This window comes from Mus caroli, unplaced genomic scaffold (assembly GCF_978045245.1).
Source record: "Mus caroli unplaced genomic scaffold, Mus_caroli_1 scaffold_2, whole genome shotgun sequence".
In the NCBI taxonomy this organism is placed as follows: Eukaryota; Metazoa; Chordata; class Mammalia; order Rodentia; family Muridae; genus Mus; species Mus caroli.
In genome coordinates, this window is record NW_028227257.1 from 59,078,656 (window position 1) to 59,097,235 (window position 18,580).

Below are 18,580 nucleotides of genomic sequence, written 5' to 3' on the forward strand. Positions count from 1 at the left end.
GCTGGTATCAAAGGCATGCACCACCACGGCCTGGCCAGTGAAGACTTTCTTAATGGTGGATTCCCAAGTCAATGTAGGCCATCACATTTAAGAGAGAGAATATGTGTGGCTTTCTTTTGAGACAGGCTCTCAATATACATATTGAGATATATTCTGGGTGGCCTGGAATTCTCTAGTGACCCAGGCTGGCCTCAAACTCCTAGAGATCTACTTGCTTTTGCCTCCTGAGTGCTGGGATTAAGGTGTGCACCATCACACCTCACAGATCTTTTTTATGAAGCTACCAGTATTTATTCATAAATGCCCTACCCCAGTGACCTTGTTAGATCTTAATTACTTCCCAAAGGCACAATACTGTACACAATTGGATCTAGCTTTTATCCTTTTGATATCACAACGGGGATTATTTTATTTTTATTATGTTTTGAGACAGTTTTGCTTTATAGCTTTAGTTGTCCTTGAATCCATGCTCTCCAGCCTCCTGTAAACTAGGATTATAGATATGTTCCACCACACTGCCTTATAGGAATAAGCTGCATTCAAACCATGACACGTGGTGTCTTTATCATTTTCAGGGCGAATTTGCTCCATTTTCCAAGTGCTCAAGAAGAAGACAAAGAAAGACCGGATGTTACCCCAAAGCTCAGGCAGAGTGAACAGCCTGTGAAGCCTGTTGGGCCTGTCATGGACGATGCTGCTTCTGAGGACTCTGCCTCTTCTGTTTCGCAGCAGAGGGTCTCACAGGGGTGCTTCAGTCCTGGAGAGGAAGTGATGGAAACAGACCTGCTGGAAGGGCTGGGTGCTAACCAGGACAGACCTAGTAAGATGTTGATGGAAAGGCCCACCCAGAGTAACATCGGGATCCAGACCGTGGACCATTCCCTGTGTGCCCCAGAAACTGTCTCGGCAGCAACGCAGACTGTGAAGAGTGTGTGTGAGCAGGGGACCAGTACAGCGGAGCAGAACTCTGGGAAACAAGATGCCACTGTGCAGACTGAGAGGGGGAGTGGAGAGAAACCTGCCAGTGCTCCTGTGGACGACACAGAGTCCCTCCACAGCCAGGTGGGGGCAGCTTGGGTGCCTCAGGGCCCGCTACAGACTGCAGTCTCTGAGGGTTCAGTGCTTCTCATAACAATCGTATGTTTTTAGTGGTGTGCGTGCCCATGCCACTTGGGGCTTGTGTGTGAAAGTCGGAAGACAACTTCAGGTGCTAGTCCTCAGATAGTTTCCTTTGTTTGTTTGTTTGTTTCTTTGAAACAGGACCTCTCATTGGTCAGAAACTTCCCCAGATAGGCCAGGCTAGCTGACCTCTGACTTTGGGGTCATGTTTCTTCCCATCTCACCATTGTTGGGAGTAGATCTACCACTGTACTCAGCTCTGTACTTGGTTCTGGCAGTCTGAACTTGTCTTAATGCTTTACTGACTAAATGAGTGAGCCATCTCCCCACCTCCAATGACATTTGTTTTTGTTTTTGTTAGTCTTTTTTGTTTGTTTGTTTTTATCTTGTTTTTTTGACACAGAGTTGGTCTCACTTGGTTGGCCTGAACTCAGAAAGATACTTCTGACTCTATTGATTGTTATGGGTGTTATTTTAGCTACCACTTTTGATAGATATTACTACGATACTATGCAGCGTGAGAGAATGTGTTTTAGAGCTAGTTTCTCCTGCTGAGAAAGGTGCTAGGGGCTGGAGAGCTGGCTCAGTGTGCTAAGAGCCCTGCTGTTGTTCTAGAGGATCTGAGTTAGTTCTCAGCATCCATGCTGGGCAGCTCACTTCTGTCTGCAACTCCAGCTGGCCTCTGAATGACATATGCTCGACATTGATGTATGCACATAAATAAAATGAATCTTAAAACAGGTGCCAGGAAAACCAGCTGGTGGAGGGGCAAAGAGTGTTGGGGAAAGTTCTGGAAAGTGGAGTGTGCAGAACTTGAAACTGGTGTGGTCTTTTAAAGGACGTTAGAGAGAAACGTTGATGGGGTTTTTCTGAGTATCAGAGCTTTTAAAAAAATCTCTCTGCAATAGCTTGGACTCAGGCCAGTGCTTGGTGAAAGTCCAAGCTGCCACTCTCAGGCTCCCTAAACTTGTGTGTGAAGTATATATGGAACTAGGTTTTCTGTGTCGGGAAAATGGCTTTCCCCACCCAGTAATAATGGACTATTCAAGTTATTTAACTTTGGAGATTGTTCTCACAAGTAGCATAGATTATCTGCTTCCTTCTGACTCTTGTCGCACTTTATCAGATAAGTCTGTCCCTTGAAGGGTTCACTTTAATGGGCAGAAACTGTTTAGATCCTAGGATGCAAGATGGACCCACTAGTGGGGAACAGTCAGGCTGCACAAGTCGCTTGAGGCTGTCACGGTTCTGGTACAGGATGATTGACATGCAGTAGCTGTGCTCTAGCCTCATTAAACAGAGTTGGATATATGGAAACAGTTGGAAGAGTTGGGTTACGGTCCATGTTTTAAATTTGATGTCTCTGTTTTACTCCATACCTAAAGTCAGAGTTAGAATTGTTCGGTTATATCATTGAAGGCTTTGGGTAAATTACTACCTGCTCCTCCATAGAGAGCAGAGCCAGTGGGATGAGGATGGGCGACCGCGCTGAGCTGTGCTAGAGGTGTTACAGCAGACAGACCAGATGCTGGCAAGTGTTAGCTACCAGCAAGTCCTAAGTAGGAAACACTGGTGGGTTTTAAGAAGCCAATGATTAGGGCTACTCAGCAAATAGGGCTTGGAAATCTAGTTTGCAGACAGTCCTTATCAAAATTATCCAAACCTGACTAGAGCATAATCTTGGGGCCCATTTGGCAATAGAAATTGTGAACATAAGTGCTCAGTGCTCAAACGTGAGGGCTAGAGTTCTGTACCCTAGAGCCCCCGGAAAGAAACCTGATGGAGGAGTGTGTACCCTGTGATCTTAGCCCTGGGGGAGCAAAGACAAGATCTCTGGGGCTTGCTCAGCAGCAGTCAGTCTAGTTGAATTGGCAAATTCTAGGTTCAAGGGAAGAGAGTAATTATAGACACATTGACTCTCAGGCCTTCATGAACACTCACTAGACACACGTGTGTGCACACACATACGTACACAAATTTAGAAGACATTTTTACCATGAATGTTGTGATTAGAAAAAGATAAAAGAGATTAAGATATGTTCTATGGGGGTGTGATGAGGTATGGGGAAGGGGGTGCCTCAGCAGGCCCATGCCGAGGCATCCCTTCCCCCAAGAGATCAGCCACACGACAGTATAGTATAGAATAGAGTTTATTCAGGGCATGGGGAGGGGAGTTAAGAGGGTAGCAGAGGCAGGGAAAGGCAGAGAGAGGGAGAGTAGAGAAGTAGAGGCAGCCATGACCATATGGAGAGAGGGGGGAGGGAATCGGGGGAGAGGGGGAGCAAGGAGGCAAGAGGCAAGGGAGAGAAGAAGAGGTAAGAGAGAGGAGGGGGCAAGCAGCTCCTTTTATAGTGGCCAGGCCTACCTGGCTGTTGCCAGGTAACTGTGGGGGTGGAGTCCAGGCAGAATACCAACAATGAAACAGCCTGGTTTGTGTTTGTTGTCTGCTTGTTTGTTTGAATAGTGGTCTAAAAATTCTGAGTTTGTTATTTTTATATTAATTGGTATTAGTGCATTTGAATTTGTCTAGTCCTGAATGAATTACACCTGCCCTGGTCTTTCCAGCAGGTGTTTGGATAGTGTGTCATCCATGCTTCACAGAAGCTAGTCGCCAAATATTTGAATAATGTTTCTTGAGTGAAAGAAGCTTAGTGTTCTTGAAGTAATATGAAGGTGTCAAAAAAATAGGGTTTTGTTCAAACTATTTTTTAATGGTAAATCTTAAAACTATTATTTTCTTTTCTGTGTTTGAATGTTTTGCATGCATATATTTAAGAGCACTGAGTGGAGTGGATGCCTGGTGCCCATGGAAGCCAGAATGGGTACTGGGTCCCCTACCTAGCACTGGGATTTATAGACAGTTGTGAGCTGCTATGTGGGTGGTGGGACTTGAACTCCAGGACCCTCTGCAAGAGCAGCAAATATGCCTAACCACTGGGCTATCTCTTCTGTTCTAGATAAAATCTTTATTTATTTCTTCTTTTTTTTTTTTAAGCGACATTGCCTCAGGTTACCTAAGAGCTAGCCTCAAACTATATAGTCTAGAAATGGCTTTGAACTTCTGATTCTCCTGCCTCTTCCTCCAAGTGTTGAGATTATAAACTACCATGCCCAGCTTTCTAACGTTACCCTTTAGTTAAAAATCTATTCCTTAGGTCTTAAGTGGGAGTTCCATGACAAAACACCATGACCAAAAGCAACTTGGGGCTGAAAGGGTTTAACCTACATAGGCCATTGAGGGCGGCCAAGGCAGGAACTCAGACAACAGGAACCTGGCCGGCCACATGGCTTGCCTGGTCTCCTTTTGTTTTTGTTTTGTTTTTTGGTTTTTATTTTTGTTCCTGTGGTCTTGCTTTGTTTTGAGACCGTGTTTTTCTGTGTTGCGCTGGCCTTCCTAGAACTCCCTCTATAGATCAGGTTAGCCTTTAACTCAGAGAGATCTACCTGCCTCCTGAGTGCTGGTCCCACCACTGCCTGGCTCAGCCTGATAGAATCCAGGACCTCCAGCTGAGGGGTGTTAGCACCCACTGCAGGGCCCTCCCTCAGCCATCACTAAGTACGGAAATGCCCTACAGCCAAATCTCATGTAGGCATAAGTGAGGTTCCATCCTCTGTGACGACTCTGTGACGTTAACCTAAAACAGGCAGCCAGGCAGTGTCCATTGGTGAGTAAGCAGAGGCTGGCCACCTGTATAGGGAGACACTGTATCCAAACAAAGTAACAAAAACCCCAAAACTATTCCTGGGAACAGATGGTCTTTTGTTGCTGAACTGGCTTTGACTAGTTAACAGGTGCTGATTCTGGGCTTCTCTAAGAGTCAAAAGAGCATGTGGTTTTTAGGTAAAGCACGGTTGTTATCAGAATTAAAGGGTTAACTGGCTGTGGTGGCATATACTTACCAGAATCTGAGGCAGGAGGATCATGAGTTGGAGAGATCAGCCTGGGGTACATAGTGAGTTGAAGACAAGTCTGAGCTATACAATGAAACAAAAAGTTGAAAATATTTAGAATGTTTGTTTATTTTTTCAAAATAATGTATTGGCTACTATGATTGAGCTTTGTCATTTCAGGTCAAATGAGGCAGACACAGTCTTCCCTGTGAATAAATGGATCACTTATCATGTCTGATTCATGAGTCTACAGCTCCCAATGAAAACTGTGACTCCATTCCACCTTCTGTTCGCTGGTTTTGTTCAGTCTGTGTTGTGGCTTTTGTTATAGGGGGAAGAGGAATTTGAAATGCCCCAGCCTCCCCATGGCCATGTCTTGCATCGCCACATGAGAACCATTCGAGAAGTCCGTACACTCGTCACCCGTGTCATCACAGATGTTTATTATGTGGATGGGACAGAAGTGGAAAGGAAAGTAACGGAGGTAACACTGCACCCACCTCCTCCCCACCCCTCCTATCCCAGAGTCCTTTCCCTCAACCCTCTTTCAACCCTGGGTCATTAGGCGCTGGCACTCAGCTTCAGTTTCTTTTTGCTGTTTTTCCTTTTTGAGACAGTCTTTAAGCACAGCCCTGGCTGTCCTGGAACTTGCTCTGTAGACCAGACTGGCCTTGAACTCTCAGAGATCTGCCTGCCTCTCCCTCCTGAGTGCTACCACTGCCTGACTGGTTTGTTTATCATAGCTCAAGCTTCTTAACCTGTTGTGTAGCCATACTTGAGCTTCTCATCTTTCTGTCTCCATCTCTGCTTATGTTTGTGACAAACCTAAGGCCACATGTGTGTGAGGGAGCACTTCAAGCCTGTGGGGTTTCTTTCCTTTTAACATTCATTCATTCATTGAGTGTGTGTATTCATGTGGTTGTGTGTGTATAGTGGCCCACGTGTGACATCTTTTGGAAGACAGCTTTCAGAGTCAGCTGTCCTTGCATCCTATGGCTCTGGGTTATCAGAATTGGGTCATAAAGCATCTTAGGAGCCATTTTGCTATCTATCCTTGCCCTCCCTCAAACTATAAATTCTCAAAGCAGAAATTTTCCAAAAGGGAGAAGTCAAAACCAGCCATTTGTTTACCTTTTAGTATTATATAAATGTGTATGGTCCATCCTGTCTTACGAGATGACTTATAGCTGAGCTCTAGCACCCAAGTGTGCATATGAAGTGAAGCCAGCTTGGTATTCTAGTGGTTTGTATTTATCAAAAGTTGTTTGTCATTGTCGTCATCATCATCATCATCAATAGAGACAGGGTCTCATTATATAGCCATGGCTGTCTTGAAGTTTAGCATGTAGACCAGGCTGGCCTTGAACTGAGAGAGATCTGTCTGCATCCGCTTCCCAGTGTGTGTGCCTACACTCAGCATATACTTTCATTAGAATGTGAGCCCCCTCTGCCCATGGATGGAGTTGAAAGTTGTAAACTCAGGGCTTTCCCACGAAGCTACATCCTCAGCTCTGATTATATTTTTTGTCATTTTTCCAAACCAATTTTAGTTATTTTTGCTTATAATTTTCTGTTTCCATGGATACTTAGAAAAGACCTAATGTTAATGATGTGCCCAGAATGGCTCCTGCCTGCTCCTCTCCATAACCTCCTTAGCTCTCTTCTCTCCACAGGGAACTCCTTCTGTCTTCTGGGTTAAAGTCCTTGCTAGCAGCCTATGCTTATGCGCTTTCCCAGTAGAAAGATAATTTCATGTGCCATAGAAAGGGTTCTTTCTTCTTAATGTTTTGCTACATGTAATATGTTAAGTGGTTGGTTTAGTAGCTTTGAACAAGTTTAAAAACTGTATTTATTTACTTAATTTTGAGTCAGGGTTTCACTGGCTGGACTGAAATTTGATATATAGATCAGGGTAGCCTCAGACTCACAGCTTACCTGTCTCTGCCTCCCAGGATTAAAGATATGTGCCATCATACCTAGCTATGCTTTGAAAAAAATTTATGTAGCCATGGCTCAAAACAGATATAGAATATTTCCATTGCTTCAGGAAGTTCCTTCCCAATTCCCACCTGGCTGATAGGACATTTCCTGCAGTCTCTAGGATTTCCCAGCCATCACCTTAGTTAGCTTCCTGTTAGTGTGCTTTCTTTTAGCTTCCCTATCTGTTTCTTCCCTTCAGGAGACTGAAGAACCAATCGTAGAGTGTCAGGAATGTGAAACAGAAGTTTCCCCTTCACAGACTGGAGGTTCCTCTGGGGACCTAGGGGACATCAGCTCCTTCTCCTCCAAAGCTTCCAGCTCACACCACACATCCAGTGGAACAAGTCTCTCAGCCATACACAGCAGTGGCAGCTCAGGGCGAGGAGCTGGGCCACTCAAAGGAAAAGCCAGTGGGACAGAAGCTGCAGATTTTGCCTTACCCAGTTCCCGAGGAGGCCCAGGAAAACTGAGGTGCAGACAGGTTCTCCAGAGAGAACCCAGCAGGGGCAGGGCTGCTAATGTTTTCATATCACATGAGAAGAAATATTGGGGAATGCCCCACCTCGAGCTGGAGAAACAGTGCCTCTTCCTCCTTGTGGGCAAAGAAGCCCCTTAGGGGATGTTGGGAATGCTGGGTACATTCTCCTGCCATCCCTATGTTCTGCAGCTTATCCATATTTTGGTTGGGAGTACAGATTTGGAATAGGCCCCCACTGTGCTCTATGTCCTTGGTTTTTGGTCTGCTCTGTGGGTATCCAGAGCCTGAAGTAGAATAGAAGGTCGGGCAGAAATGGGTGTAGCATCGCAAAATAGTAACAGCAGGAAGCTATGTCAGGAGGGAGTAGACTTTCATACAGGAAAAAGTCCTTTTTCCCCATCCCCCTTGCTCCTCAGCTGAGGTTTTGGTGATGAGTTTTAATGGGTGTGAGCCAAGTTCTATTGCCCTGGAGGAGCAGCGCGTGTTGCCTGACATATAGTTGGAAGTCCTGGGGAGATGTTAAAGGATGTACCCCTTAGCAGCTGCTATCAAACTAACCTGTCTTCATTCTCTAGTCCTAGAAAAGGGATCAGTCAGACAGGGGCACCGGTGTGTGAGGAAGATGGTGATGCAGGCCTTGGCATCAGACAGGGAGGGAAGGCTCCAGTTACACCTCGTGGGCGTGGGCGAAGGGGCCGCCCACCTTCTCGGACCACTGGAACCAGGTACCTGGGTAGTGCCAAAAAATAGTAGTAGAGGGAAGAGGAGAATAGAGAGTGTGTAAGGTACAAGAGGGAGAGGAGAGGCCCACACTGATGCCTGAGGTCACTGAGAGATTGGACTCATGCCTGTGATGGGGCTAATAAAGAATGGGGAAGAGATCTATAAGGGAAAAGAGTCAGAAGGTAGGTTCTGTCTTGCTCTCACTTCCTTCTCTACCTGTCTTTAGAGAAACAGTTGTCTCTGGTCCGTTGGGCGTAGAAGATATTTCACCTAGCATGTCACCAGATGACAAGTCCTTCACCCGCATTATGCCTCGTGTGCCAGATTCTGCCAAACGGACGGATGCCAGTTCTAGTACTTTGCGGCGGAGTGATTCTCCAGAGATTCCTTTTCAGGCTGCTACTGGTTCCTCTGATGGCTTGGATTCCTCATCTTCAGGAAACAGCTTTGTGGGGCTCCGTGTTGTAGCTAAGTGGTCATCCAATGGCTACTTTTACTCTGGGAAGATCACCCGAGATGTGGGGGCTGGAAAGTACAAGCTGCTCTTTGATGATGGGTACGAATGTGACGTGCTGGGCAAAGACATTCTCCTGTGTGACCCCATCCCCCTGGACACTGAAGTGACAGCCCTCTCAGAAGATGAATATTTCAGTGCAGGTAATGAAACAAGCAGGTCCCTACAGATGGACTGTGCCTGCTGGTGCCTCCTGTCAGCAGTTACCAGGACAGTCTTGTCTTCCCCAGCCTCACTGTTGGTCAGGATCTCACAAGTCAGAGATTCCACTCCTATTACATTGCTTACCCTGGCCATTGACTGTTTGGTTTCTAGTTTGGTTTTCAGTAAACTTATTTTGGAATAGTTAAAGGCTTAAGGAAAACATTGCCAAGTACAGAATGGTGTTAGGGAGGATCCCTGTCTCCTCCTCGACGAGCACTCCCTATCCGTAGTGTCCTAAATTAGTCTGATACTTTGTCAGAAGCAAGAAGCCAGTCTCAGTCCCTGGTAACTAAACTCCAAACTTTATTTGGATTTTACCATATTTTCTATAATGTACTTTCTTTGTTTCAGGATCCAGTTGAGGATACCACATTACATTTAGTCATCATGTTTCGTTTGGTCTCCTGGTTTGTGGCAATTTCTGTCCTTTGTTTTTTCATGACTTTGACAGTTTTGAGGGATAATAGCTATTTTATAGAATGGTCTCTCAGATCAGGTCTGATGTTTTCACATTGGACTGGAGTTATGACTTTGTTTTTAATTCATTGTAAAAATATTAGGGGTGAAGTGCCCTTCCTATCATATCATATGTATGGGGTGAGGGAGGCATGTGACATCACCCTACATCACTGGTGGTATGAGTCTTTATCACTAGGTAAGAGACTCTCCAGGTCTTTCCACTTCAGCATTAGTGTTTTCCCCTTTGTATTCTTTCTTTCACTCCTGCCTTTTGTGCCCTGGCTGTCCTGGAACTTGCATTGTAAATCAGGCTGGCCTCAAGCTAACAGAGATCCCCCTGCCTCTGCCTCCTGAGTCCTGGGATTAAAGCTGTGTGCTACTATGCCAGGCTTCACTTCTGACTTTTATGCTCACTGACTGTGTTGATAAGAATTCAGCTGGAGACTGGTGGTGCACTGAGATATTTTAACGTAGGAAGAGGGCGTGCTGTGTGTCATCCTCTGATTTGAATAATGATGCTCTTGTTTTGTCTTTTCGGGGGGTCTCAGGTCACTGTCCTTTTTGTAATAGCCAGTGTTGGCAATGGTGAGGTATTCGTGTGTGCTTTTACTTTTTCATATATTAATTCTGTGAATATAGCTTCTTAGCTATATGGTGTTGACTGTCTTTTAGAAATATCCTTTCTGGATATTGTATTGCACATGGATAGACTGGGAGGACAAGCTTTTCTGTTGGGTGCCTCCGGGCTTTTTTGTTCTAGGGTTCCCCAAGTACCTGCTTTTTGCTCCCTTGTTTTGGTGTTTTGGGGCCACTTTACCTTGTAATACTAGATAACACTATGGGTTGTGTGGCATTACTTAGGAGCAGTACATGGGACTGGTAGCTTATGGTTTGTATGTATTGTCTTCATCTGATATGAAGCCATCTTAGAGGTTGATATTTGCCTCTTTGAAGATAGATTAGTATCAGCAGTGAATTGTGCATCATGGGATAGGGATTCAGCATTCCACTTGTTGAGGCTATTTACCAGTGTCAGTAAGCAGCACAAGCACACTGCTTCTAGTTATAGTAGCTCTTCCATAGTGATGAGTGTCCTTCTGGCCTTGGGCATATATCAGTCTGAGGTCTTCAGGATTTAGTTTGGTAGTAGATTTAAGCTAGGAGACAAGCAAGCCGAGTAAAGGAGTTGGTTGTATGACCCAGCAAAGAGAACCAGGACCTGCTTCCTCCTCCTTGCTTTTCCCTGGTAGGGATAGCTAGGTCCCTTAGACCTTCATTGAAAACAAGCTAATGGAAATAAGTGTACCTTTCTGTTCACCAGAATGAAAAAATCAGTAGTGATGTGCCGTTTTTATGTTGTATTTGAGATACATGTTGTTTATTGGTTGGTAGGAAGGAGTGTGGTTTTTTGTTTTTATTTTTTTCCCTTTTATTTTTCATAGAATTGGACATAGATCTTGCCTACCTAATCCTCACATAACAGAACTAGGCCTAAACTCAGGTTTGTTGAGTTCTAACTCAGCCACGCATTGTCTGTAGCTGTGTATCAGGGAAAGAGCAGTAGGGTAGAGAAGAGCAGGGAAGCAGGCTTTATCTCCCCTTTCTTTGCTCTCTCCATCCTGACTTTGTGTACAGTAGACAAACATATACATGGTTTCTTAGAATTGTCATTTTCACCTGTCATTTTCATTCATACTTCAAAGAAACCACAATGGGAAAGCTTAGGAGATTGTTATAGGATCGTTAAGAAACCATGCCATTCACTTCAGGAGATCCATCTGAGCCACTAATAATCCCTCAGTCCAGTCTTGGGAAGCTTTCTTTTATAGCTAAAGGCTGCTTTCTCTCAGAAGACCTTGTCTAATCCTATTGTATTGGCTACACATATCCCCAGTGTTGTAAACCACTTGGCAGGGACAGCCAAGTTCAGCCCGTGGTTGTTGGCTCTTTGGGTTCCCTGCCTCAGCCTGCTTTTGTAGAGCCCTTCTGAGAGGCTGCTCAACAGCCTACAATTATGGTATCTTTTATAATGTCATCTCCAGGAGTGGTGAAAGGACATAGGAAGGAGTCTGGGGAGCTATATTACAGCATTGAAAAAGAAGGCCAAAGGAAGTGGTATAAACGAATGGCAGTCATTCTGTCCTTGGAGCAAGGAAACAGACTGAGAGAGCAATATGGGCTTGGCCCATATGAAGCTGTTACACCGCTCACGAAGGCAGCCGATATCAGCTTAGGTAAGACTTTCCTGAACAACTGCCTGTGGATCCAGGCTTCGCTTAAAGGGAGGGATGGTTTCCAGGATAGTAGGAATGATTGCCTGGCTCCTTTGAGTGGGTTAGTGGATAGCAATGACTGTCCTTTTCTAGTAACAGCCACACTTTTCCCCCTTCCAAATACCAAATGAAAGTCTCTAGGAGCCGGGCGTGGTGGCGCACGCCTTTAATCCCAGCACTTGGGAGGCAGAGGCAGGTGGATTTCTGAGTTCGAGGCCAGCCTGGTCTACAAAGTGAGTTCCAGGACAGCCAGGGCTATACAGAGAAACCCTGTCTCGAAAAAACCAAAAAAAAAAAAAAAAAAATTCCAGAGGGGCTGGTGAGATGGCTCAGTCGGTAAGAGCACCCGACTGCTCTTCCGAAGGTCCGGAGTTCAAATCCCAGCAACCACATGGTGGCTCACAACCATCCGTAACGAGATCTGGCGCCCTCTTCTGGAGTGTCTGAAGACAGCTACAGTGTACTGACATATAATAAATAAATAAATCTTAAAAAAAAAAAAAGAAAGTCTCTAGGATTTTCCTGGCCTTTCCCCTCCTATCGGGGAGCAAATCTATCTCAGGCATGGCAGTGTTGGAAAAGATAAAATGTGTGACTTTAAAAGGACATTCCGTGATTGGGGAGGGTGCGAAGAGCACAGTACTCTCCACGTCAGGTCAGGTTCTTCCTTAACCTGACCTCACTAGTCTTTGCCTTACTCACCAGACAATTTGGTGGAAGGAAAGCGGAAACGGCGCAGTAACATCAGCTCCCCAGCCACCCCCACTGCCGCCAGTAGCAGCAGCACAACGCCCACACGTAAAACCACAGAGAGTCCCCGTACTTCCATGGGAGTCCCGTCAGGCAAAAGGAAACTTCCGACTTCTGAAGAGGAACGCTCCCCTGCTAAGCGAGGTCGAAAGTCTGCCACCGTGAAACCTGGTAAGATGGGAGCCTAGTACATGCAGATGTCCTGCCTGTGCTGTCACAGACTGGTGCTACAAGTTATAGGTTATCCTAATATAAGCTCCATTCCCTGTCCTCTTCAGGGCCCAGCAGGAGGGCGGGACTTGATCACAGACAGACTACGTGTGGGCTCTTTGGGGGAATATAAGCATGGAAGTTTAAGTAGGATCAAAATGGGTAGAATTTCTTAGATTTTAACCTCTGCCATCTCCTGCTTCTTGGTAGACCTTGTTTCCACTATCTTTCCCCCCACTATCTTGTGCTCACACTTTCTCAAGTTTCCTATAGAATGCTTGTGCTTCAGCCTGCATCTTCCCTTTCCCCTGCCCATCCCTTTCAGTCACTCCTATTCATTGTGAAAAAAACTCAGTCAGATGTTCAAGTGTCTGTGGTGGCCCAGACTTGGCCATGGTGGCTTCTGTGATAGAGGTAAAGTCCTGTCTCTATGGGTAGGGTCCCTCAGGCTGGCACTGTGATGGCATTCCATATTCCTTGTCCCAGAACCAGATCTTTGTTTTTCCTATTAGAGTTGTGTCATCTGCTTACCACCTAATACCACTGCCATGTATTTCAGGTTATTTAAAAACAGCAATAGCTAACCTTAAATATTTACTGAGTTAGGCATGAGGCCTAAATATTTTCACTCATATTCCCTTATATAATCTCTTAAAGCATGTGTGCTAGAATTCACTTTCTATATTTTTGAAGAGTCTAAGATAGAAAAGTTAGGTAACTTTCTCAACATGACAGAATAAGCCAGATCTCAAATTTAGGTAGACCTGAGCCTTTAGTCCAGTGCCAAATGCATAGTATTACTGCCTCTTGACTGTTCCTGATCCTGGTTTTATTTCAGGAGGCATGCATGACCTGCCGTCATCTTAGCCTCCTAGTGAACCTGATTCGGCTTCAGTAGGTATCCGTTTCCTTCTGGAGGACTTACTGGGGCACATCTTAGCATGGGTGTTCTGGAATGGTGGCTCACTTACCTTCCCAGGTGTTGAGGTGGGGTATTTTGTTGTGGCTTCACCTCCACATAAAGACTCGATCACCGAGTATTTGGCATTGCTCTGTTGAGCGTCTAAGGTATGGTGGGAGAATCTGATTGGGACACTTCTTGGCAGCAATAAAGTTTTTTGGTTTTTTTCCTTCCTCATTAAAGATTGCTTCAAAATGTCAGAGACCTGGGTGGTGAATGTGGTTGAAGACTTCCCAACACTACATTTTCCTGTTCTAGAGCCACCTTTGGTTTCTAGAATTAGTTTCTAGAAATCTGTGGCCTTAGAAATTGATGTTATAGAAGTAGTGCCAGTTCATTTCCATATAAGGAAACAACAGACTGCCCACTGTAATGGTCACGTCAGATTTAAATGTTATTAGTCTTCATTGTAAATTTGGTCCTAGCTTGTTGGCCATTTAGAGTGATTGGCTGCATTAATGGTCTTTGGGTCATAGCTTAGACAAAGCTTACCAGGACATGGCCTATCCGGTCACACTGGTGCTGGGCCTTTGTTCAAGTAGTGATCTGTGTGCATCATTTTGGTAACTGTCTTGTCCTTCCTAGGAACAGTGGGGGCAGCAGAGTTTGTGAGTCCCTGTGAGACTGGAGACAACATAGTTGAGCCTTCTGTCCTGGAAGAGCCAAGAGGGCCTTTGCCCCTCAACAAGACCTTGTTTCTGGGCTATGCCTTTCTCCTCACCATGGCTACAACCAGTGACAAGCTGGCCAGTCGCTCTAAGCTGCTAGATGGTCCTACAGGAAGCAGTGAAGAAGAGGAGGGTGAGTCCCTGGGGTGCTGACCTCTGCACTCTTTCCTTTTACTTTGTGAAGGGATGCTTTTTTTCATTCAGGTAGAGTAGTGCACCAGGCAGGTGGTAACTGATTCTGGCCACATAAGTAAAATTAACTTGGACCCTATTTCTGGTTTGTAGACTTTTCACAAAATCATTCTCAGTGAGTGGTTCTCAAGATGGTCTTGGTAGGCAGCTGAGTAGTAGTTATCTTTTTGTTAATTTACACACAGGTGTGCACTCTATAGATTTATGTATGCATGGATGTATATGTACCTGTGCACAGGTGTGGTGGTCATGGGACAATGTAAGGGGTCCCAGGGGATCAAACTCAGGTCACCAGGCTTGGTAGCCTAGGGAGAGAGTTCCCCTTCTTCTTACATAAAGTGAATGATAAAAATCTGTCAGTCTATCAGAGTTAAAGGGCTTCAACAGTGACAGACTTGGATTAGAACAGTGCTGGCTTACCTTCCTGTAACTATCCACATCCAGCAGGCTTCTTGTGGTCGGCCACCTTCCTCGTTTATGCTCTAGCATTTACTTAAGAGAACCCATGTGGAGGATGCATTCTGTTCTGAGTGTAAGAAGGGAACTGTGGTGTCTACAGCCCAGAATAGTTTGGCAAGAATTAGTTTCTAGGCCCTTTCGTTTCTTGGACCTTTTATTAAAATAAGTCTATATGCCACATACATTAATTTTTTTTTAGTGATTCTTTTTTATTAGATATTTTCTCTATTTACATTTCAAATGTTAGCCCCTTTCCTAGTTTCCCCTCCAAAAATACCTCATCCTCTCCCCTGCTCTCAACTCACCCATTCCCATTCTTGGTCCTAGCATTCCCCTATATTGGGGCATAGAGCCTTCACAGGACCAAGGGACTCCCTTCCCATTGATAACTGACTAGGCCATCCTCTGCTAGAAAATATAATTATAGATACTAGTTCCACCATGTGATTTCTTTGACTGGTGGTATAGTTCCGAAAAGCAGCTCTGAGGATACTGGTCAGTTTATATTGATGTTCCTTCTTATGGGGCTTCAGTCCCCTTCAGCTCCCTGGGATTTCTCTGGCTCCTTCATAGGGGACCTTGTGCTCCGTTCAATGGATGACTGCACTGGCAGAGCCTCTCAGGAGAATGCTATATCAGGCTCCTGTCAGCAGGCTCTTGTTGGCATCTGCCTAGTGTCTGGGTTTGGTGGTGGTTTATGGGGTGAATCCCCAAGTATGGCAGGCAGTCTCTGATGGTCATTCTTCCAGGCTCTGCTCCAGACTTTGTCTCTGTGACTCCTTCCACACATACATTAATTTAGGTCTAGGTGAAGTCTTTGGTCAGGCGGTAGAATGTATTTCAGAGGTCTGGCAAGTGTGTGGTATAGGAGAATGTGTAGATCAAATGTATATAGTAAGTGCCAATAGTCTCCAGATATCTGTCCAAGCTTGAGAACTAGATTGTTGTTTTGTAAGTTAAAGAGTTCTGACTAATGTTGAGTCTTGCAAGAAGGAATTAAAATGAGGAAAATGTGATTGTCATAAAATGGTATAGCTGAAGCTGTATGATGACTCTACTCACTAATTACAGCCATTCAAACATGTACAGGGCACAGGAAAAGTGATCTGGGTGCTGCCCTTAGATTTATATGGTTTGGAAGGTGCATATGAGATGTTCTTGTGACGGGCAGCTGGGTTTTGAGAGCAAGTGTGGGACATGTGGCTTGTCAAACAGAATTCAGATATGTACAGTGGAAGAAAAAGCAGTGACCTAGCCTGATCTCAGAATTAGTAGTCCCTTGAATTCCATGCAGCAGTCTGACATCACAGTAAAGATGGTTTGCAGCCTATTTTGCTTTTCTAGTGTTGCTTTAACAAGTTAGCGCTTGAAACCAGACGTCACAAGGCAGTTTTACATAGGCGTTTGTTGCTTGGAATAGTCCAGAAAGCTGACTGAGTGAGAGTGATGCAGGCTGTTCAGTTCCTTAGATACATTAGTAAATCTGCATCTGTCTAATCACCAGTAGCTGAAGAATATAAGAGGAAGCAGTTACAAATAGGCATTAAAGTATTTAGTAAAAATAATTATTTTTGTTACATATACAGAATTTTTAGAAATTCCTCCTTTCAACAAGCAGTATACAGAATGCCAGCTTCGAGCAGGAGCTGGGTACATCCTTGAAGACTTCAATGAAGCCCAGGTGAGGACTTTATTTTGTGGCCACCTTCTTTCTGTATTGAGAAGAGGCCCAAGAGGGGTTTGGGTGGCTTACTGAAGTGCAGGGTACTGTGCCAGTGTGCTACTCCAGCCCAGCATTTTCAGTGTACACAAAGAAGAGACGCTAGAGCTTGTGTTAGGCGGTAGTGGTTCTGTAGAGACAGCAACAGATTGAACTTATACAGTAGAAAGCCTATTGGTGGGGTACTGGGTATGGTTGACCCTTGAGATTTAGGCCTTCCAAAAGATGTAGGTGAAACAAACTGTCACTGGAAGCAGTTTGGGCTTTTCAGTGAGCCAACACAACCTTTAGTACAAAAACAGACTAGATAGTATTTTTGACACCAATTGGAAGTCTGTTTTCGAGGGCTCATTAGGTGCAGCTAATCAGCAAAGGTTTTCCTAAACACTACCAGACCAGTCAGCTGGGTGTCTTTTCTTCTAGTGTAACACAGCCTACCAGTGTCTCCTAATTGCGGACCAGCACTGTCGAACCCGGAAGTACTTCCTGTGCCTTGCCAGTGGCATTCCTTGTGTGTCTCATGTCTGGGTCCATGACAGTTGCCATGCCAACCAACTTCAAAACTATCGTAATTATCTGCTGCCTGCTGGGTATAGCCTTGAGGAGCAACGAATTCTGGATTGGTGAGTGTTTGGAAGCCCATTTAGAGCTGAGACAACAGGAAGGCTAGCATTTGGAAAGAAAGTCTAGTTGAGAAATTGAAGTGTTACTAGAAACTGGAATGTCTATAGACTAAGTCAGAATTTGAATGAATTTGAAATATCAGCAGTTAAAGTACTAAAGAAATAAAGCAGTAAAGGTTGCCAGAGCCTCACTGGGAACCTTCTGAATGTGTGGAAGATTAGTGTATGTGGTCAGTGCTCCCCAGTAGGGGAAGCATTGAAATTAGGATTAAGTTTCAATTTTAAACTTAGAGAGGGAAGGGGACTAACCTGATTTGTTTACTAGCAAAGTCTGGGCTCCTAGAATGCATACCTCCTCCAGAAGTGAGGCAGAGCATGTTCAACACATGGCAGAGCTAGGAAGGCACAGACAAGGACTCCCTTTGCAGAGTTGTTAGATGTGATGGGCCATACTAAGTTTCTTTCCAGTTCCTAATCATTGTCTCCAACTCCTTCACAGGCAACCCCGTGAAAACCCTTTCCAGAATCTGAAGGTCCTCTTGGTGTCAGATCAACAACAGAACTTCTTGGAGCTCTGGTCTGAGATCCTGATGACTGGAGGGGCAGCCTCTGTGAAGCAGCACCATTCAAGTGCCCATAACAAAGGTACTGGAAAGCATCTGTGTTTCATAGTCATTCCGGGGATGTCCTTAGACTCACACCTGTTAGCCTGTGTATTCCAAGGCTGTCCTCATTTTTAAGATAAGTCCCACCTTCAAAAAGGGTAGGTTGACGTAAGTGAAGGATAGCGCTATTCAGGCTTCTATAGTCTCCAGTGGTATTTCCATTCAATACTTCTACAAGGCCAGACGTGGTGATTGCAACTTTTATTTTAGATTATGAACATACAGTACCTATAGTAGAGGGCTTTGGTTTGGCAGAGTAGGGAATACTTGTTAGCAGGCACACCTGTCTTTTTAATGTGAGCCAAACTGAGTGTTCTTTCCTCATTCACTTCCCCCTACTTTTTACAGACATTGCTTTAGGGGTATTTGATGTGGTGGTGACAGACCCCTCATGCCCAGCCTCGGTGCTCAAGTGTGCTGAAGCCTTGCAACTGCCTGTGGTTTCACAAGAATGGGTGATCCAGTGCCTCATTGTTGGGGAGAGAATTGGATTCAAGCAACATCCAAAATATAAACATGATTATGTTTCTCACTAAAGATACTTGGTCTTACTGGTTTTATTCCCTGCTATTGTGGAGATTGTGTTTTAATCAGGTTTTAAGTGTGTCTTGTGTGTAACTGTATTCTTTGCATGGACCTTGTACATAGTTTTATTTGCTGGACTTTTATGATAAAATAAATGTTGAATCTC

The 18,580-nt window shown here is 44.8% G+C and overlaps 1 protein-coding gene across 3 annotated transcripts in view; it reads left to right on the forward strand.

Annotated features, from left to right (window-relative positions):
• Window positions 1-18,514, forward strand: part of Tp53bp1 (tumor protein p53 binding protein 1) — a 92,535-nt gene extending 74,021 nt beyond the window's left edge. For all 3 annotated transcript variants that reach the window (XM_021156751.3, XM_029473425.2, XM_085834521.1), the window contains 12 exons: window positions 576-1,062; window positions 5,342-5,494; window positions 7,190-7,461; window positions 8,044-8,193; window positions 8,418-8,848; window positions 11,411-11,602; window positions 12,347-12,562; window positions 14,148-14,363; window positions 16,468-16,562; window positions 17,025-17,224; window positions 17,724-17,869; window positions 18,238-18,514. In XM_021156751.3, the coding sequence (XP_021012410.1) occupies window positions 576-1,062; window positions 5,342-5,494; window positions 7,190-7,461; window positions 8,044-8,193; window positions 8,418-8,848; window positions 11,411-11,602; window positions 12,347-12,562; window positions 14,148-14,363; window positions 16,468-16,562; window positions 17,025-17,224; window positions 17,724-17,869; window positions 18,238-18,425 (2,746 nt within the window). In that variant the 3' untranslated portion in view covers window positions 18,426-18,514. The remainder of the gene's footprint in view (window positions 1-575; window positions 1,063-5,341; window positions 5,495-7,189; window positions 7,462-8,043; window positions 8,194-8,417; window positions 8,849-11,410; window positions 11,603-12,346; window positions 12,563-14,147; window positions 14,364-16,467; window positions 16,563-17,024; window positions 17,225-17,723; window positions 17,870-18,237) is intronic.
• The last annotated feature ends 66 nt before the right edge of the window (window positions 18,515-18,580 follow it).